General features: G+C 40.7%; 1 protein-coding gene across 1 annotated transcript in view; it reads left to right on the forward strand.

Annotated features, from left to right (window-relative positions):
• The first annotated feature begins 6,470 nt into the window (after nt 1–6,470).
• ESR2 (estrogen receptor 2) overlaps nt 6,471–22,229 on the forward strand; it is a 42,946-nt gene continuing 27,187 nt past the window's right edge. The window contains exons 1-3 of the mRNA XM_036384895.1: nt 6,471–6,648; nt 16,950–17,422; nt 21,633–21,808. Coding sequence (XP_036240788.1) covers nt 16,989–17,422; nt 21,633–21,808 — 610 coding nt within the window. The 5' untranslated portion in view covers nt 6,471–6,648; nt 16,950–16,988. The remainder of the gene's footprint in view (nt 6,649–16,949; nt 17,423–21,632; nt 21,809–22,229) is intronic.

A 22,229-nucleotide genomic window follows, 5' to 3' on the forward strand; every position in this document is an offset into this window, starting at 1 on the left:
TAATTGGAACATGGGAAGCTCCTTCAGAGATCACTCTGAATGCCAGTAAAACGTGAACTGTTGATCTCCTTGTGGCTGAGTGGGTGTGTGATCAAAATAACCAAGGAAAAGTCAACTAAAAAGAGGAGTGCTTCTAGTATGAACTTGAGAGAAGAACAAAAATTGCTTGGAGCATTTTTGTAAAAAATATTTCTGGAAGAATAAAATGAACTTCCAAATGATTATTTCCCTGATCATAGAACAAGAGGTTTATGTGTATTCTGCAAATAAACAGCCAGAGAGAGATGACAGCAGACCCCACACAGTATAGAAGCATGGGCTTAGGACAGAGCTAGACCATGAACACTCACCAAAAAAATCGTTTAATGAGCACTCAGATTAAAACCATGGTAGATTGGAACTGAGCTCATCCAGGACCATCTTTATTTAGGTGCTGTGTATCTTCTGTTTTCTTAGCAAAGTAATAGGCGACATGTTCTCTGCTAATACATTGGCAGCATATTTTTTCTAATGTTCTATTACATTTAAAGCCTATTTGAATTGAAGACTTTGCCTAAATTCCTAATGATTCTGGAGAAAACCCACTCCTCTCCCCCTCCCTCCCTGTCCTTTTGCTGGGAAAGCTTCCATGTGAAGTTCCCAGGCTGGGGTGGCTTCTCCTGGATCAGGGGAGCTCCAGAACATGAGGGACAGGGAAGGACCATGTGGTCCTGGGAAGGCAAGAGGGAGACACTGCTGCTGGTGATGGCAGCAATCTGTCAGACAGGAGGAGATGTGCAAGCCAACCTCTGCCAGTAGCTGCTGCCATTGAGGACATTGATTTTGAGGGGAAATTGAACCAAACTTGCTGCAAAATGAGATCTGATTTAGAAAACTGTACATTAACAAGATATGTGGTTAGAGCTACCAGGTTCTTTATCCACCTCTTTGTGGTGACACTGAAAAGAGAAACAGCAGTTTCACCACTGTGATCTTTGAGGTGGCAAGCTGTTCTCAAGTACCTGCAAAGATCAAAAAATGAAGTTCAGTTGCTTCAATTGCTGTAAAAACTTTAAGAACCCCTCAGCCACTTCAGGTGCCTTTGTAACACTCTTCTTTTGTTCTGCTGGCATCGACTTCTGTGCCTGAACTTTGCTTTGCCAGTTAGATTTGGGTTATCTGCTGTGGACAGAAAATGTATTTCAGCTTACTTGAGTATATTTGCTGTCTTTAAGAGAGACTGAATTCAGAACAGCTGTTCTGGATGTCTGTTAAAGAACTATGAGGCAGTGGGTGTGACCAATGACATTTCAGCCCCACACCAAAGCTACTTCATTAGAGACTGCTTTAAGCTGGCAGGCTTTGTCTGTCTTGCCCAATTTTTCTGCCCCCCTCCTGTTGCCTACTTTCTGGTAAGATCATTGCAAACAGAGGAGGCAGAAAGAAATAATTTCCAAGTTTAGGTAGAGCAGATCTCCTAAACAGGTATATGACATTAGCTGTTATCTTCTGGAATGGCATGGTTCACATTTTGTATCACCTGTCAGCTGTCTGTAAGGTTGTTGATTCTCTCTGCTGATTTTTGTGGTTTTATGGAAAGAGCAGCCTTCTCCAAATACTCCTACTCTATAATGTATGTTTTGGGGGTTTGTTTCCTAAACTTGTCTAGTAGGTTAAATTTAACCAAAATAAATGAAGAGGAATAAGTAAAAGCCTTCTCAAAAAATACTTTTAACTAGTGTTAACTGTAGGGTAGATGGGAAATAAATCCATTGTCACTAGTCCTTAGTGTATGGGGAGGAATTCCTTTAAGGGATAAAGTGGCAGGTTGGGGCCCTGGAGGGCATTTGAGGTAGGTGAAAAGGAGGAGAAGGAAATGAATAATAATTTCCTGGACAGCAAGAAAATAATTCCTTCCCCATGACCTAAGCATGGTTGTGTATTGGCAAGAAACAGCTTATATTTGAAAAGTTTGTATAAAAGGATTTAGTTTCTGTAATCTCTATGCCCCAATTTCTCTGGAAGCAGAAGGCCTGGAGAAACAAGATTTGATTTTGATTTTGGGGAAGCAGAGTTGCCTCCTTCAAAACACCTGCCAGTAAGCTAAGATCTCAGAAGAAAAGCAATATTTGTTTATTATAATGTATTCATTTAATTGCTACTTCAGGACTAATGTGTCTACACACTGAGTGTGTGATATGGAGACTGCTGGGTTTTTCATGTGTGATTTATATAGATGTTTTAGATCCATGGTGAGTTTCCTCTGGAAACACAGGTTTTCTACATTTAAAAACCAGCTTGAATTCAAAATGACCTCTGTTGAATGTGTATTTAATGAGGTAAATTGGAGGAAGAGAAAGTCACACAGAATCAAGGAACACAAGTTCCACACTCTCAGCCAGTGACTTTCAGCTCTTAACTTTAGTTGTCTCTTGCCAAGACTGCAACTAATTGAGAAGAGAATGAAATGCTGCAGCAATCTTCAATCCTAATGAATGTTGCAATAATTTAATATGAAAGAATTTAAATCTTCAGTTGTTTTCTTCTGTGTGGTACTGGGGTAGAAGCTGTGGTAGCAAAGCATTCACCCACTGTGTACTCACAGCAAATGAGGAGAATATACCCTTGCACAAAACAACACAGGGTTGGATAGTTTCCTTCAAATTCTTTTAGGCATAATTGTGCTATTTATTTCTGCAAATGTGATATTGAATCCTTATTTTCTGTAAAATCTACATCATTTTATGGATATGTGAGAAAATGTGGAGCTATTTTACAGCTCTCAGCAAGTGTCCCTAAGGACAATGCCACAGCAGTGTAATGAGGCACACAGGAACCTGTAACCACTGATGAACAGTGTCCTGGAAGATTCTTTCTGCAGTTCTGCTCTGGCCCTGCTTCTTCACTCCTCCCTCAGAGTGATCCTTTTACTATAACACCTTGAAAACTTGTTAGAGGTGGTAAAAATGTTCTTTGTTAAGTGAATCCTCAAGTTAAGCCACTCTTCAAATTGCTTACATAGTGTGAATTTGCTGGACAGCCAAGTCGTGACTGTGAGACCTGGTGCTAAATATAGAGGGAGTGCTGGGGAGGAAACTCTGCTTTTCTGGGGATTCTATGGACAGTGCACACCATGGGATGGGCACAGCCTGTCCTGTGGTCCCAGGAGCTGCTCAGCCTGCAGTAATTTCAGGTAATAATGATGTAAGTAAATTATTCTGTCAGGGACAAGACAGTCATCCAGGATGGGCCTGCATTGTCAAGTAGATAAATTTACCCATTTTATTCTCCACACCACCTTTGTCTAAAGGAACTGCTTTTTGAATCTATAGGCACTAATGTGTTTTCTTTCATGTACTTGGACACACAGGGGAGCATAACATCCTCAACTACATCTGATTTGGATTATTTTTTCCTTGTGTATTGCCTCAAGACTCCTTGTAGCTGCTCCCCATGTCTGCTAGGCAGATGCTGCTTCACTTACAAACTGCTGCAGCTTGGAGTCTAATCATTCCTTTTTATGTGTGGAAACTCCTATCTTGATACTCCCATCTTAACAACTCCCCCCAAAAAACCCTAGGAAGAAAATACATTAATTAAAAGCCTTCATTTTATATTGTTGTAGATATAAAAGAGAGAGAAGAGAAGAGAATATGACTTATTTTTCTTTGTCTGCTGCCAGCCTGGTCCTGATCATTTACCTATATACTCTTCATTCTATTTGGCTATCTAACACATAAAATCTTTAAAACAGTCTGAATTTTCCTTCATTGAAGGGTTTTGTTCATATTACCCAAAACAGTTGTAGCTCCTAACAGAGTGGGGTCTGAATGGAGAGGAAAGATACAATCCACAGGTAACCCCTTCATGCTGCTCCCAATGCTTATTTGGTTCCCAGGAATTTGGAGTAAAAGACTTACAGGACCAGGGTCTGGTCCACAGATTGTTGAGGGGCTGCATCAGGATGTGAGGACAATGCAGCCCTTTTATGTGCAAAAAAACTAAGGTGCACTTCTATAGTGTTTAGCAGAAAACCTTTATTATCTGTGCCATTAGCCCTGAGGGTGGCTGGGAACATGACCTGGTCCTTAAACAGACATAAATAGGATTACATAGACACGAGTCACACTCCATATAAGAACTAACCATCAAAATGCACTGGCATTTAAATCCCCTCTAGCTTGCAAAAGGCTTTATCTTTTAAAACAAAAGGAAATTCAAATTAAAAGCAGCAGTGTTTGGACCAGCAAAACAGTAATGTGAGGAGACAAGGAGGCTCAAGGAAAGCACAGAGAAACAAGGTAGAGACAAAATTGATACTGAGAAAAATTGCATTAGCAAAAATTAATTATAGGCAAGGCTGACTGAGTAACAGTGATATTACCTTGGTCTGGTTCTGGCTGTACTTGCAGAGATGTTGATAGCAAAGGAGGCAGAGCTGTTTCAGCTCCTAATTCTAACAAGTAGTTTTGGAAAGTTGTGTAGGTTTGAAGGTGTTTTGGTGTCCAGAATGCAAGGATGAGTGACATGAGGCTTTATCCAGGCAAATTTATAAGCATTTAATTTCTCTTGAGTAAATTAAATTAATGCTTAACTAATCAAGGGTTTTGGAAGACATTGCAATGTATAAGTGAGAAATGGACCTTGCTGGCTGTGTTCAAATTTTATGAGTTTTTCTGTTGTTTTGGTTTTACGTTTGTTTGGTTTTGTGTGATTTTTTTGGTAAATGCTAACTCAGTATGCTGGTTTTGGCTAGGGTAGAGCTATTTTTGTTCATAGCAGCCGGGGATGGGCTATGCTTTGAATTTGTGCCAGAGAAGGCACATCTTGAAGCATCAGTGGCTGTGCATGAGGCGTGCTGGAGCAGGTCCAACCCTAAGTGATTGCAGTTTGTGGATAAGTGCAAGCTGGAGCAGGAAGGGAGGGAGCAATGTTAAACCATAAAACCTCACTAAAGGGATCAGGAGTGGAGAGGGTAGTGGAAATGCCTTTCAATTGTTGTAATTCATGACTGGAGTTGTTGTGGGAGTTGCTACAGCAGGAGCCAGCAGAAGCAGTGGAGGACAATCCTTAGAGCTGCAGCAGACCCCTGGCCTGGAGCTGCCTTTGGTGTCTGATACTCCCCACAACACAGCACCTCTCAGGTCCTGAGTGGCCACCATACCAGATGGAGCACAAAATCATGGGCTGAATGAACCTATTGGGAATTTTGGGGATGCTTCTGGTTTTTTATGGACATTTTACAGACGTTTCACACGGGTGGTCCATAGACTAATGGAATGTTATCTGTGAAATATATCAAACAGTGAGAATGAGGATGGAGGGTGATGATGATGTGTAGGACCTGAGCTTGATGTAAATGGTTTGGGATAAGAAGTGGAGATTGTGCTGGTTTGGGCTGGGGTGGAGTTAATTTTCTTCATAGTAGCTAGTATGGGGCTGTGCTTTGGATTTGTGCTGGAAACAGTGTTGATAACGGAGGGATAATTTTATTATCACTGGACGGTGCTTACACAGAGTCCAAGCTTCTCAACACCCCACCAGTGAGGAAACTGGGGCTGCACAGGCAGCTAGGAAGGGACACAGCCAGGACAGCTGACCAAAGGTGTGTCCCAGACCACGGGGTGTCATGCTCAGCATATAAAACTGGGGGAAGAAGAAGGAAGCGGGAGGGGGACATTTGGAATGATGGCATTTGTCTTCTCCAGTCACTGCTAGAAGTGATGTAGCCCTTCTTTCCTGCCTGCCCATGGGAAGTGATGAATGAATCCCCTGTTTTGCCTTGCTCGTGTGGGAGACTTTTGCCTCACCTATTCAACTGTTTTTATTTCAACCCACGAGTTTTCTCACCTTACTCTTCCAATTCTCTCCCCCATCTCACTGAGGGGAAGTGTGTGAGTGGCTGTGTGGTGCTTAGTTGCAGGCTGGGGTTAAAGCATACATAAGCTTTTTTTAAAGCATAAAAAGCTTTGTTTTACATGCAGTAAAACAAAGCTATTATCCCAAATGGGTTCCAGTTAATTTGCTTTTCTTGAAAATGAATGTAGCTACATTAAAGAAAAATACCCCCCCTTTGTCTGTGTTTGTGCATCTGGTATTTAAAAAACAATGCCAAAGGAGTTTATTTATTATGCTGCCCAAAATGTCTAAGATGAGTACATTTCTGCTTCAGAGCAAATGTTAATTATGTTTCAGGTTTTCCTGTGACAAAGATATAAAAAGTTTGATTTAGCCTTTTAAAAACCTCAGTGTTTGATGCCAGAAAATGCTGGTTAATTAACCTTCAGATTTCTGTGCTACATATGAGAATGCTTGCCTTATAAAATGATTCCATCATGTAAGAGCCTTAACTGCAGTGAACAACAAATTCAGAGGCTTGTTATGTCAGAAAGGAGGAGGAGGAACTTCTGTTTAGGTCTTGCCTTCAGAGGGAAAGGAAACACTGATAGTATCCCTGTAACCTTGCACTGATGAGCAGGCACCACATTGCTTTGGAAAGATTAATATTTGAGATCTGATGACTAAGTGGTGGTGGGAACAGCTGCTTTTAGAATCAGAGATAAAGGAAAAAAGGAAAACAAATCCAGAATTGCTATGAGAAAATCTTGCTGACATGTAATGCTGTCAGAGCATTTATAAAGAACAGAAACCCTATTCAGTGTCATTCAGGTACGTGCTATATTGAATGGAATATTTATTGTTGTAAATGTTGCCAAAGGTCTGCAATTGATAATCTCTGGATTTATGAACAATAACCTCTGTGAGAGAAATGAGATAGGAAAAATTATTGAGAGTATTATTTTGGTTGCAGTGTAAATTTGTTCTTAAAGTCTATCAGTTTATGCAGATTAAGTGTTCTTCCAATGAACTTGGGGTTTTTAAATATTTGTGGATACAGGGAAAATGATGCAACTTTGCTATATTTTAGGTCTTTGGCTTAAGAATCTTATTAGAATAGGATTGCTGCACTGAGAGAAGGAGGAGTATTTTGGAACATACGTGGTGTTTTAAGGTTTTTGGGAAATTCCACAGATAAATATACTAATAAAAGGTAAATGCCTCTTCCAAGCATCATAGCAATTGGTATAACCTGATCCAAACCAAATTGGGGTTACTGGAGCTCTCTTGACTTGACTTTTGAAATTCCAAGTCTCTCACTGATAAATGTCTCCGGTTTTGTTTTGACAGTTCTGAAGCAGTTTTCCCATTGAAGTCAGTGGTATAGATTTACACTCTTTTATTAACATCTTCAGCTTTAAGAAGGATCTTCCTCATTAGACAATGAGATCCAAGCCTGTTTTTTAAGTTTGGTTTTGGCACTGCTAAAAGGTTTATTTAACAATAACTAAAGATTGGGCAGCACGTGTGTAAATCTTCATCAAACCCATCAGAACCTTTGCCTGACTGCTTGTAAAAGACTTTTGGCTAGAAATGGCAAGAATGATCTGATCTTTAATCCTGGATGCTTTATAACAAAGGCTTTATTAGAGAAAATAAATTACAGCCTGGAGAGAGGATGGGATAAACAGCAAATTGTGCAGTTTATACCTTGGAATGGTTGGTAAATGTGCTATTTCTTTCTGGGAAAGGGTTCAGCCTTGTCATACAGAGAATGATGCACAATTACAATTTGTGTGTAGAGAAAGTTTTGATATGATTATGGGTGGCATGAGAAACTGCTTTTGACCATAAAGTCATTTACCATTTGCTTCTGATGTGCTCAGTGTTACCAGCAATGTGTTTCCTCATCCATATCCTTGAAATTCCTTGCTCATCTGTTGTCCCCACAAGAGGGGGAGTTCTAAGACTGGTGCTTTTACTGAAGCAACAAATACATGCTGTATTTCTGATTTAAAGCTTGGAAACTTTTATTTGTTATTTGAGAACTTTATTAAAATTCTTCTTTCTGTTTATGAGCAAAGTTCAGGCAGTTCTCTGTGGCTGTCCTCCTGTTTGCTTTCCTTTCTGAACTTCCCTGTACCTTTTAAACTAGGATGTATCTTGCATTTTGCAGACACAGTGACTGTAACACAGCATTAGTGGAAGACAGTTCTAGTGTCTTCCCTGTCAGGCTGGTAATTCTGTGTGTGAGTGAACAGCTCAGTTTCCTCAGGCTTTCAAAGGAGAAATAACAATAAAAATTTTGGACCTGAAGGGATGGAGCAAATCTGATGCTTCTTTGCAGTTTATCTCATCAGTGCTGTAAATGAGAACCAGTAAATGGAGCTCCAAGTATTGCTGGAGAAAGTGGAAAAACACAAACTATTTTATATCCTTGAGAATTGTTTTGGCTGATAACCTGAAAAACTTTAAATATCACAGGAAGAAAATGCTCATAGTTTTAGAGGTGTTCTTAAAACGTTGCAACTGCAGAACTGTCTTCAAGAAGTCAAATGTGAGTGTCTATAATGATGTTCTGATCAAGAATGGGTTAAAATATATTAATTAAAACAACTATAAAGCCAGTTAGTATATAATCTCTTTAAATACTCTTAGTTTTAGTTCTAGTTCTTGAATATTGGCTTAAAGGTAAAAGTAGCAAAGAGCTTACAGTGATAAGGGATGGTGATCCAGGGGGCTGACCAGATCTTATATCCACTATTTTACTGTGTTCCTCTGCAGCATGCTTTTGCTAGCAGCAAGAAATATTCACATAAAAGAGTTTGCTGGTCCATTCCTTGAGAGACAGGACATAAGCTCAGCAGGCATAAATTCCAGAAAAATGTCTCAGATTTCATTTTAATAAGACTAGGAGGGCATTGCAAATTTGTCTTAATTAATATGTTCAACAAATGTCCATCTGTGAGAATCATCAACAGAATTCCAACTGACTCGGCTGAGACAGGATTGTACTCACAATAAAAGGCAGGTTTTCATGTCTAGGTTAACGATAAAACAAATCTAGAACAGCTTGCTTTGTTTAAGGGACTAAAACATATGCACAAACTTTTGTTACCTGTGGATGGTGCTAAACATACCAGACCTGGGCTTTCATGCAGCTTTATAAGAGTGTTTCACAGCTTGAAAGGCAGGAATAAGCAATGCCTTGGTTTCTGTGATCTTTCAGTGATTTAGTGATGGTGGAGAAAAAGTAAAGGCATGATGGCTCATTTATGAGGTGCTTTTAAGTATTTTAAGTAATCAAAAATCAGGTATGAAAAACTGCATTGAAAAACCTTTATTTTAAAGTTATAATGAAATTGCAGAAGCAAAGATATTTAATCTTGAATTTGCTGTTAATGTGAAAATGCACAACAAAATTAATACAATTGGAATAATCTTTTAGAGAAATTCCAGTAAGAAAATCAATTTACTATAGCTAAAACCAGATAAGCAGCCAGAGGAGTTCTGCATTTTGTACATATTCAGACACAGGTTTCATTTCTATACCATGGTAGAAAAGATTGCTTATTCAAGTTTTATGACTAAAAAGAGAGAAGTTTTACACTTTTTATGTGCTCTTTGGCTACCTAAATTAATCCTATGGCATGAATCATTTGCATTGTGAAGAGGCTGTCTGGAAAAAAAACACTGTAAATAAGACCATTTTATTTGGGGGGAGGAGAAAGTAGAATAAGACATATTGCAAATTGGTCTGATAGGAAAAAAGTCCACTGCTTTTTCTTCGCTCTTTAGGTCACTGAGATGTGAAAAAATTATTCTCTGACAACATTTCTGCAAGGAAGCTTTTCTTTTGCCAAAGACTGCTCTGGTTATCACCATTGCTTCTGAGCCTCACAAAGCAGGAGGTTATTTGAGGAGCCTGAAGCAGGGCATGCTCAAGGGAAAGCTTAGCCAGGATCAATGAATCCTGCATTTCTCACATCCATGCCAAACAGAACCTCCCACCCTCGCTTTTGGAGCTCTGGCAGCTCAGATCTGCCAGGGTGGTGGAGCATGACCTGCAGAAATAGATGAGTTCCCATAATTTGGGGATGTGTCCCACCCACTTGTCTGCCCAACATCAGACTTGTTGCCTATAGATTGCCAGGGGTCAGGTTTTAAGGGGCAGTAAAGACTTTTCTCTTTTGTGCATTGGCAAAAGGACTTTTGATCTTTTCACTGGTCTTCATGCCTAGTGAAGAACAGCTGCTACCAGGGAAAGTCTCATCTCTGCTTTCATCAACAATGAGATAGTATCTCCCCTGAGAGTGTAGGAATTTTCAATTCCTGCTCTATCCCTATTGCCTGATTTACTTGTTTTTCTTCACATATTGACTTTTTTAGCCACCATCTCTTTCCTCTCAAATTTCTGCCTGGCATGAGTGCATTGCTACAGGCTCTGCTCTCTTCATGCTGCTGTATATCCTCACAGCCCTCAGTGGGCAAACTGCAGTGGGAAAAGGGAATAAACAAGGTGGAGTTTTCAGTCCCCAATTTATTTATAATACAAGAGCTGCTGATTTGTTGTAAGAGTAAATAGAAAGAACTTGACTTGAGTCAAAAAATCTCAGCCCCTGTGCCAGCTCATGTCTGTACCCTGCCAATAACAGAGACAGTTATTCAGAAACCCTCCAAGCTGTGTAAAAGTTCTATTGGGCAAAATGAGGCGTTTTACCCGTGTGCTTTTTCTCTTGTTGAGGGCAGAGGATTGAGCATGGCATTCTGCTCCTCAGCAGACTAGAGTGGTGGAACATCTTTGATGGTGATGTGGGCAGTGGGATTTAGGTGCTGATCGCCAAGTTTGCTGATGGCACCAAGCTCTGTGGTGCAGTCTCTGCTCTGCTCTTGTGAAAGCCCAGCTAGAGTGCTGCATCCAGCTCTGGGACCCTCAACATAAGAAAGACAAAGAAAATAAGATTCAGTGAGTCCAGAGGAGGCCATGAAATTCATCAGAGGGCTGGAGCACGTCTCATATGAGCACAGGCTGAGAGAGCTGGGGGTGTTCAGACTGGAGAAAAGAAAGCTCTGGTACTTCCAGTGCCTAAAGGGGCTCCAGGAGAGCTGAAGAGGGACTTTTTACCCAGATGTGTAGTGACAGAACAAGACAGAATGGCTTCAAACTGAAAGAGAACAGGTTTAGGTTGGATATTAGGAAGAAATTCTTTACTGTGAGGGTGGTGAGCCACTGGCACAGGTTTCCCAGAGAAACTGTGGATGCCCCATCCCTGGAAATGTTCAAAGCCAGGCTGGATTGAGTTCTGAGCAGCCTGGTGTCATGGAATGTGTCCCTGCCCATGGCTGGGGCGCTTGAAATGAGGTGATCTTCAAGGTCCCTTCCAACCCAACCCAAACCATTCATGGATTCAGTTATAGTTCTATGAATACACTTTTTGTAAATTACTAGAAAGAAATGGAGTGGAGGAAGGCATAAGTACCTTTGTTCTAGGACACTGTCATTAAGAGGGAAATGTTGATTGAAGGAATTAATTCCTCCTGGATCCAAGGAACAGGTGTATTCCATGCTGTTGGGACAGAGCTATGGTGTGGCAATCAAAACAAGAATAATTTTTTTAGAATTAGCTTCCCTAATGGTATGTGCTGGTATGTGCTGAGAGACCCAAGTGTGCTTCAGAGATGCTGGATGCAGATGCACATCCCAGATCCATGAAAATCTAAATCCCCATGCTGCTCTTCCCTGCCCTTTCTTGTATCAGGGATGCTTTCTTTTTAATAATGAAGTTCTTACTGGAAAAGGGTGCTATTCTTTGTACTGGCTTCTGCCATGATACTGCTGCAGATTGAAGTATGATTACAAAATCCTCAGATAGATCCTTGTAATTATATTTTGTGTAATAGTTTAAATAGGTGTTTCTTTTCTAATGGAACACACTAAAATTTTCATGCTGAAATGCAAATATTCTTTTTGACCAAAAAGTCAAAATAATTGAAATAATTACATGGAGAGTAAAGGAGCTGAAGTGTCTCAGTTTGCATTTGTATTCTTGAGCAGGACAGTGGCTTTTCATTTCTGGTGCCTGAAACCCTAAGTCTATGAAACAATACTTAAGAGATACAAATCATAGAAAGCTTAAATCCACTCTCAGATGTGGTAACATTTTAATGGTCCACAAATTGAAAGGCCACAAGTAAAGTCAACCTTAACTCTAGTTTGAACTGAGATCTGAAAATATTTTTCAGTAATGGGAAGGTGGATAGGGAAATCTAGAGAGCAATCAATCATGCATCCCGCTCAAAGTGAGTCTTTTTGAATCTTTCCAAAGACAGGGATTTCACAGCCTTTCTGGATACCCTGTTCCTGCCCTTAATTCTCACTGTGGAGAATTTTCCTCATGTTTTACTGGGATTTCCCTTGCACTGGCATCTGTGATCTCCTGACCTGTGCACTTTCTGTAAAAAGAGTCTGGACTCCTTGTCTTTGTAACTCAGGGGGTCGAAGACTGAAGTTGTGTATTCCTCTAGTGGAACAAATCCAGCTCCTTTGGTGCCCCCATGTCATATCCATTGAGCTCTGACATGTATTTATGAATGTTTAGAATAATCTAGGAGTTGTCAGTGTTCTGAGTAACTTTAGGCTAACACAGACTAGAGAGTGGTCATTTTGCTGGTTTCAAAGTATTTTTTCCTGTGAGATTTTGAGCTGCACTATTTTATTTAGAGTTGGTTTTGAGGCCATTGAGGACAGGTTATTAGTTTTGGAGGAATGAGTACAATATCTGAAGTTTGGACAGACAGCTGTGTTTTGTATTTTGCTTCCCTATCTCTCCCTTACTTGTTGCATCCAGTCCTTCTCAGGTAATAATAAACTTGTTTACTTGCCTGCCTTCTGTTGGCAATATCTGGCACTGCTGTGTTTAATGAGTAATAAGTTTGTCACAAAACCTGAAGCACAAGTATCATCTGCATCAGGAATGACTTTCCTTTAGTAATCACTTTTCCAGAAGATGAGTCAGTTTATTGCTGCAGGGAGTTGTGTAAAATGTAACTGAAGAGAATATTAATAGAATGCTCTGTGAGATGACTGAGGATCTTTGGCTGTGGGGTGGTGGAATGCACGCTTGTTGAATCACCTCTATTAAACCCAAAGGCACAATGATTGCACTTTAGTCTAAGCCTAGCAGAGAGAAAAAGGTCATCTTGATTCTCTATTGCAAAAAATCTTTACTCAAAAAACATACAAAATGCTAAGCAGTTTGTAGTGTATGTTGATGGAAGGGTGCCTGAGAACATCCATCACTCCCTTGCTTTTTGAAGTGTTGTACTTTTCTAGGAAAAGCTATTGTACTATGTTCCCAGGCAGGCACCCTGCCTTCTCCACCTATTTTTCCCCTTTCCAAAACTAAAAAAAAAAAAACCCAAACAACCTAAAACTGGAAAAAAATTAATTAGTTTTTTTCCCACAAGGCTTTTAAAGAGGTACTTGGTATAGGTAATGTGCAGTAAGAGGCTTTTGAGGGTGTTGAAATACGTCAGATGGCTTAATTATTTACCCATGTGTCTGTTTGACTATGACATCTAAACTAGTCCTTGTGCCTCATCTGGCATGTCTTGCATGGTGACTCAAGATACATTCAGTTGTTGTAGAGTTATTCAAAGACAAGAAACTTAATTTTTTTAAATTTTTTTTTTTTTTGGATGGAGAATATTAGTAACATTAATTTTTTCCCTACATCCTCGTGGATAGTGGTGTCATCCTCAGGGTGCTGGAGCTAATGAAGCTGCTTTATGTCAGAAGTGAATCCTGCCTGTAGTGTCTTAGATTTGTGAATGGTAAGTGTTACTTGAGGGACTGGCCAGAATGGCTGTTGTTTACTTAATAATTGGCATTTCAGTTGTTGAATATCTTGCTAAGCTAAACTGACTTCAGCGGGCTGAAACATTTGCAGGCTCCCAGGAGACTGGGATATAAAAATAATAGACACCTGTTTTGTTTTTGTGTCTGGTACAGATCTAGTGCAGAGCTGACAGACTGCATCTAAATAATGTATTTTATCATTGAATCTTGCTTTTAAAATCTTTTTTTCCGAGGAAGAGGGCGTGTTGGGACAGGAGTTCACTTTAGGAAGTAGTTAATTTCTGTTTCATGAGTAGTGTTTAGGATATTATACCAGGATGGAACAAATTTATTAGCCTATTGCACTACTTCTTGTAATCCTTGCATTAAATGTGGTTGTGCTTCCTTCTGAGGTGTTTGTGGAGTTTTTGTCGAGTCTCAGATCTTGAGATCTGTTTCCCTCATTCTTCAGTTCTTCTTTAAGACACACAACTTCACAGTTCAGCAGGCAATTTTTAGGGCCTTCTGAGCAATAATGCATCATTTCAGCAGTCTCACTTTATTTGTGAGGCTCTGGGCTCCCCATTTGAAATTCTCTGTGTAAAGAAATGTGATCAACGTGAGCTCATGTAGATCCATAGTCTACTGTGGCTGGACTATTTCTGCTCCCCAAGTTAATCTCAGGTCAATACTGTTATTTTTTCACTACATTACAGCCTGTTGAAGACCATGAGTGCAGTTTTCTTTAACCTGCTGGACCCCAGAGTCTCCTTCTCTTGTAAATAAGTTATGAGCAGAGTGTTTTTCAGGAAGGCTGTGCTGACTTCTTATGCTTCTGTGAACTCTTCCCCTAAAACAAGCTTCACTCTTGCTTCTGGTAACTTCTGTGCACGTTTCTAAATGCTGTGTGTTGCCCTTTGGAGACAATATCTCCTTCTGCTAAGCACACACTCATTAGTGGATTTCCTCTGCAGAAAAACATGACTCAAATCTCAGCTGATTTCTGTTCATAAAATTCCGTAGTAGCAGCCTCTGTGTTCTCTCTGCTTCCACAGTGTGCAGGCATGTATTTGCTAAATGCTGAGGGAAACCACACAACCAGTTTGCCTGCTGCAAAAGCTGGCACAGCAGAATGTCTCTGGCTGACTGGAGCAGAGATGTGGCTGTGATGCTGCTCAGGCCCTTCCCTCCAGAGGGTTTGGGGTTCCCCTGTGCTGTGTGCCCTTCCAAAGGAGGCAGAGGGACAAAGAAAGCACAGACAGCTTTTGTTGGACATGCCAGATCCTCTGGCAGAGTGCCCATGCTCATCCTGAGTACCTGCAGCCTCTGACACTGCAAGGGGAATTCAGCTTTGCTTATACTGAATCTTTAAATGTGTGTTGAATCCAGCGTGCTCATTTGGCTCACCCGTAGTAACCCCTGAAAATACTCCTAATTTTATTTGTTCCATCATTTCCTTCTAAAAAATTACCCACCCCATAACCTGGGAGTGAAAGCACCTTTGGTTTTATCAGTGGTTTTTCTGCAGTGGAGTTTGCACAATGCCTGGTTTTTCCTGGAGGAGGCTGTGAAGCATCTGGTGGGGGCAGATGAAGTGTATGGGTTGTGTGAGGGGTGAAGTCAGAATCCCCTGCTTGGGCTGCTCTGGAGGTCCAGTCCAAGAACTGCTGGACACAAACAGCTGCTGAGATATCTCATTTTCCTGTTTCCCACAAAGGAAAAAACAGCTGCTGGGTCTAAATTGCCTGAGCTGATTTAAATGAGTTTCTGGTTATTTCTACACATATCTTCAAAACTCACTGCCAGAGTGCAGGGTGAGGAGGAAGGAAAGACTCTCAATTATCCATTTTAGTCAAAAAGACTATTTCTTATATTTTCTGTTAATGCTTCTACTCTCAGTCCTCACCCTAGAGGAGAAAAAAATATCAATGCCCCAAGGTGGCACACTAGAAATGCCATTGGCCTGAGAGCTTTGGGGACAGGGAGGTTGCTGGTACTTCTATAAACCCATGCTTGAATCTTCCTCATCTTCTTTATGGTCATGTGAGGCAAAAAAAGGTAAGAACATTTAGCATCTATACCTTGGCCACTTGTGGAATAGCAAAGCTGTGGGTGAATGTTTAGCTATCCTGTGGTTTCTCATATTAGGATCTGATTGCCATATGTAAAAGTACATTGCAATATCAGTTCTGGGGCTGAAACTTACTCTTTTGGATACAGAATTGTTTTGAATTGCAAACTAAGTCTGTTTTCAGAGCTGGAACGAATTGCAGATGAAACTCTTAGTGAAGAATAAAGAAAAAATGTTTTTAATGCTACAGTAAAATAATGCTTCTAGGACAGGGGTCTGTCTCAGGAGAATAATTTTGGTGGGCTTTTTTTTTTTTCTTTTCAAAATTCTTTTCTCTCTTATATAATTTGTGTATGCCTGAATCTGGCAAAGAGTATTTACTGTGGGCAATTTAAGGTCTTGGTTTCGATAGCTGAGTGAGATGGGAGAAAGGACAGGGGGTAGTTGGGACGGGGATGGAGAGTTGCAGGGAATTATAAAACTTCTGGACCTTATGAAATCACTTGAGTTCTATTGTCAGCTTTGGAAATATCTGCATTTTATGATTTCTACTTTTCTAATGGCTCTGTTCAGAGCTGCTGTGCCCAGGGACCTCTCAGTGATGAAGTTGCACCTTGCTGACATCCACTCCCTGTGTTCCTCCTCTGTGCAGTGGAGCTCTGGATTTGGAGGGTGTAGGGGATGTGCATGTGTGTGTGTTTGTCTGCTTTCACAATGCCTGCTGTTACATGTTTGTGATGGAAAAGGGAAGCACCCTGGAGCACAAGGCTGAAGGCTGTGGTGCAGTTAACAGCAGGAGATGGTGAGTTGTTATAAAGAGAATTGATTTCTCCTCCATAGCTGTGGACCTTGGGGTAATTTTTCTCTGATAGGGAGCAGATTTACCCTGTTTGTAACTCCTGGTAAGATCCAAGTTGTCACCTTTATCTTTGTTTCAGGCAGGCCTCAAATAGTTTTGTTCCTAAAATTATTATTATTTTTAAGGGAGTCTGAACTCAATGTGTGTTTTAGCCTTTATTTTTAAGGATAATCTAGAAAACTTTCTTTAACTTAAAGGCAGTAAATTTGTACATTGACCATTTAAGTGCACTTGGTATGCAATCTGTTTTAACGAGACGTTTTTATGTTTTCTGATTTACTGGTTCCTTTTTTCTTTTATAGAAAAGGCCAAATGCTGAGCTTTTTTATTTTCTAATTTTTTTTTTTAATTCTTTATTGTCTTAGGATGTATATTTAAACAGCCCTCTTCAATCTCGCTTCAAAATGTCCCTGTGCACGTCTTCTCACAAGGACTTTTCTCAGTTGCTGCCACTTCAGGATATTGGATGCAATAAAACAGAAATTAAAAATTCACCTGCTGGTGTCATCTCTCCAGTTCCTTACAGCTGCAATCAGTCCACGCTGGCAGCAGAGCACAGTCCAGTCTACCTTCCCTCATCTTTCATGGAAAACAGGCACGAATATTCCACCATGGCATTCTGCGGCCCCGCTATGGTCAACTACAACATTGCCAGCAATTTTGGGGACCCAGAGGGCGTGACAGCCAGGCAAACCTCGAGCCCCAGCGCTCTGTGGTCTGCTCCTGGCCACCTGTCCCCTCTGGCTCTGCACTGCCAGGGCTCCCTGCTGTATGCAGAGCAGCCCAAGAGCCTGTGGTGCGAGGCGCGCCCGATGGAGCCCGTGCTGCCCGGGAGCAGGTCAGTGCTGCTTGCTGCTTTACGACTTGGCTGAACATTATTTACAGCTTCCTTAGCTCAGGGCTTTGCTTTTTACTTTTGAATTAAAGCATTGCTCCCTCTGAAAAACAAAATGATGCAAAAAACCTGCACTAGAATCAGTCAGGGGGTGTGTGTGTGTGTTGTTTGTTTATTTGTTTGTTTTTATTGTATTTCTGAAATGAGATTTTTTTTTTCCCCAACACCTCCTTAGAGTACTATACATCAACACAGAGCATTACAAATACCTTCAGTGTGGGAACAGTTTACATTGCATAAACAAAAGTTCAAGACTGCTAGATAGATACTATTTTCTGTAACAAAAATTAATTTTGTTCTGGCAGATTAAGTCCTTTGAGTGAAAGAGGTAAATGTTAATTCTTTTTGCCTTTTCATACAATATTGTTTTAATTCATTTTTACCCAGATTTTTTTTTACTGCTTCTAATAGATGTAAAGGCTTTTTGTTAACTTGAAATTCAAGGGAAATGTTTTTCTTTGCTTTTTGGCTTTAGTATAAGCGGTCACACAGCAGCATGCATCATGTTAAAAGGGGGCTGCTGCTGAAGAAGCCTGACTTTGTTTCTTGCTGCTGTTCCCAACTGACTTTGTAAAGTTGTTGTGAAGAGCAGAGTCACAGGCTAAACTTTCAGCTGACAAGAAACTCTGTTTGCCAAACCACATTCTTGTTCTGCACATTTACTCATATTGCAAACCCTAGCCAGGGTCTGGATCATCAGCTGATGAAACTGCTCCATTCTTGGGCACACATTTGTTGGATGGATAAAAGCTCAGGGGCTGCAGGTGCTGTTCCTGCTTCAGCAGCTGGATGTTCATTCATGGGCCTCCTTATTTAACTTCAGCAGTCATTTGGAGTATGAAAAATAGTGTGTCCTGGGAACAGTTTTAGTCCATGGTTAATAAAGGATTTGTGCTATTTTTGAGACTTCCCACACTCCTTCTGCAATGGGTGGGCTTTATGGAGTGCAAATATGCTTTGGTGCAAGTGTGTGGATTGGGAAATATTCTTTGGGTAGCACTTACATACAGAAGAATTCCCCAAGCAGCTTTGATGTGAACAGGGGTCACATCCCAACTCTTTCCACTTTGGTTAAGGTTCCAAAACTTTGACAACCCTGGGAAGCTTAGGGTTTGAAGCTGTCCAGATGTTAGGACAGCAGCTGGAATAACCCAGGAGCAAGAGCACCCTGTCTGATGCTCTGCAGTGCCCTCTCCAGAACAGACAGAAGGGAAGCTGAACCTGTCCCATTGTACAGGTTATTAAATATTTAAATATTAAAATATTTAATGAATCATTTAAATAAATAAGTCATCAACTATTTATATAGATATATAAGGACTATTGCTTATGCAGCTGATGATGACCTAACTTAGAGAATCAAGAAATTCTGCAGTATAACCTCTTCTTCACAGAATGGTTTGAATTGAAAGGTGTCTTAAAGACCATCTAGTTTCAACCCCTCTGCCATGGACAGGGACACCTTCCTCTAGACCAGGTTGCTCAGAGTACAAGGATGACCAGGAGAAAATCAGTGATTTATTACTTTAAGTGAAGCCCTAATTCCTTTCTAAAAAGGTATTATTTCTATATAGAACCCAGCATCCTAAAATAGAGAGGAGTACTAGGAGGTGTAAAGTGGTACATCTTTCACCATGTGGTTCCTCTGTGGCCACCAGGGTACATCCCCTGTTTTCCTGCATCCTTTGGTGCAGGAGCATGGTGGGCATCCATCCAACCACCTCCAGCTCACCTGCAGGCCCTGGCAGCTCATTCCTCTGCTGAGCATCCCGGGCTGCCCCAGTCCCACAGCAGCTGGGACATGGTCTCTACCCCCACGTGGGGCTGCCCTCTCTGGATTGCCCTGTGTGTGGAAATGCTGCTGGAGCAGCAGAGTCTCAGGGTATGGGAGTTTACCTGGAAGCCCTGGCTGTTTGCAGGCTCTGTAGCCCACACAGACAGACAAACTGATGGGTTTGAGCCTCCTGGTGTGAGGCTGCAGCTGCCACAGATGAGTGGCCCTGGTGCTGCTTGGCCTGCAGCAGGAATTTGTTCCAGATGGTTCTGCTGTGTGCCAGCTGTTTGCCTGGAGTCTGAGGAAGCATTGCAGCTTGCTTGTGTGCAGGGTCGCTGTTGTTAAACTTCTAAGCAGGGAAAGAAAAAGTGCTTTTTAAAATACACTTGTCATGACTGGGAGGTAAAAACCAACAATCCTCACCCAGGTGTTGTGGTGTATGTTTTTTCTTTATTTTCATCCATAACCTCAGTGTTTTATCAAGGGCAATAAACATTGATCTCCACAGCATATCAGTCAATCACAGAGAGGCTCTCCAGCTGATTTTGAGCCTCTTCTGACCCTCACAATTGGGTAACATTTCCCAAGTAAAGCTTTAAAATGTACCTCTTTTATTAATGTGAAACACCAAATTACTTTTGCTTCCAAATACAGGGGACTAGGAAGGAATAGGAATGCTCTTCCCTCCTTTGATTAGCAGCAATTTAGGCATGTGTGATACAGCCCCTTTACTCTTGGGGAGAGTTCCCCCTCCCTGGCGTTCCCAGCATGGCACAGAGGGAAAGAACTCAGAGATTCACCAACCCATTAACGAGGTGTGTGTGTAATCAAAGACCCAGCTCATTAAATACTTAAACACTCCTCTGCCCTGCTATAGCTGAATGAATTAACATTGAAAAAAAATCTCTCAGTAACTTAATTGTACAACAAATATCTTAATAGTTCTGTTTTGAAATTTGCTCCAAGAAGCACCTTTTCCTCCTTTCCAAATTTTTCACCAGGAAATTAGAGCACGTTCTCCTCAAAAACTTATGAGCTTGATGATTTTCAGTTGGCATGTGGGTATGTTTGTCCTTACCTCCTGTCATGAAACCAGCACAAAATCTACTTTTAATATACTAGTTAAAGGCTCTTTGACAGCACTTTCAGCATGTTTCCACTATTTTGTTTAAACTTGCACTTGTTCTGTAGAAGTCATAAAACCATGTTACCTGCTGTCTTATCCCAACTGGTTTTTCTTCTCCTCCCTAATCCTTCTGGAAGGTTGGATGAGGAAAATTCTAGAGTTATGAAGTTCTGCCTCTATGCTTGAATTTATACCTATAAGTTGACTATACACCATTCCTTTTCTCAAACTCTGAGCTGCTCAGAGTTTGCACATGACACTTTTCTCTCTGTCTAGAAATTGTATTGACCCTGAAAGCACAGTGTGCAAAACCTACCAAGAAAATGAGGTCCAGATAAAAAGGATACAATGGATGTTCTTCCTGTACCTAAGCCCAACGTTACTGATAATCTAAGCTCCTTTCCTCTTTTGTTTGTTTACAGGATCTTGGTGTCAGGAATTGGCTGTTTTTTCATGGTTTTTCCTGTTTTAATTTTAATCCCTTCATGAAGAATAGTTCCTGTATGTTGGAGTTATTTGCAACGCTTCAGGGATATCTATATCTTACTAATTTAGATAAAGAAACATTTTTTTAAAACATATGGAAGTATTTTATTAATTGTGTTTCTTCATTCTTCTTGTATTCAGACTTCTGTTTAGCATTAGAGTGATCAACATGGGCTGTCACCTTGAACAGAAAACATCATGAGCTGATCTTGTAGGCTGAGATTCACACCCCAGTTATTTGTCTGCAGAATGTCATTGAATGAGTTAAGCCTCATGTAAAGGATGAAGCACTTGGGAATGGATGTGTGTTGTAATTTTGCCTTACTAACAGGACAAAGCAACTGCAGCTCTGTTCATTGTAGCATTTATAATATCAGTCTGAGCTGTCTGAGTTCTCCTTTTCCATGTGAAGCTCTCAAGAGGCAAAATCCACTTGGTTCACAAATTCCTGGACTTGCATATTTCCAATAATTCTTCAAGACCCATCAGCATTCTGTATGATTTTTCTCAGGGTTCATGAGATTGCTTCAGCAGCAGTCCAGGTTTATGCCTAAATCCTTCTAGTGTGTCATCATTGGGATCAGACTACAAGCTTTAAATGCTTTATCTTGTCAGAAAAGGCTTAGCAGTGTTTCACACTATCCTGTGTTCAGGAACATGAAGACTCTATAGAGAGAGAATAGAAGACAATGAAAAATTATGAAACTCTTTGCAGTGCAGTTTAAATTTTTCCTCTTTTATAACATATGTTTTTTCTCTTCTGTCAGAGAAACATTAAAAAGAAAAACTAATGGCAATGACTGTACAAGCCCAATTGCAAATAATCCTGGCTCAAAAAAGGATGCCCACTTCTGTGCAGTCTGCAGTGACTATGCTTCAGGATACCACTACGGGGTCTGGTCCTGTGAAGGCTGCAAAGCATTTTTTAAAAGAAGCATTCAAGGTAGGACAAACAGGTTTTGATAATTTGCTTAAATAAATTGTTTCATGTGACCAGAGGCTGCAGCAGTTGACCTAGTAATGAGCTGCTCTGAAATCCTGGTGTCTGGTGCTCCATGCTGAAAATAGAGCAACACATGATTTGGCTCTTTTATCTCTTGGCTCTGATGTTATCAAGATCTGGACATGTTACAGAGTGAGGAATTGATTTCTTTAGAGAAGAGGTGGAATGCATAGCACAGTGAGGCCCTGCAGCCTGGGATGGCACTGCAGACCTGTGAATCTGATGGGAGTTGGTGGCCCAGCTTAATTGTAGTAATTGAGAATTAGTTGTCATAGGCACAGTAAGAGTAGGCAATTATCTGGAGACTTTGCTTGCTGGGAGCTCTTCTTGACAAGAGTTTATTGCCTGGAGCTGTTGAGTC

Source organism: Molothrus ater, chromosome 6 (assembly GCF_012460135.2).
Source record: "Molothrus ater isolate BHLD 08-10-18 breed brown headed cowbird chromosome 6, BPBGC_Mater_1.1, whole genome shotgun sequence".
Taxonomy (NCBI): domain Eukaryota; kingdom Metazoa; phylum Chordata; class Aves; order Passeriformes; family Icteridae; genus Molothrus; species Molothrus ater.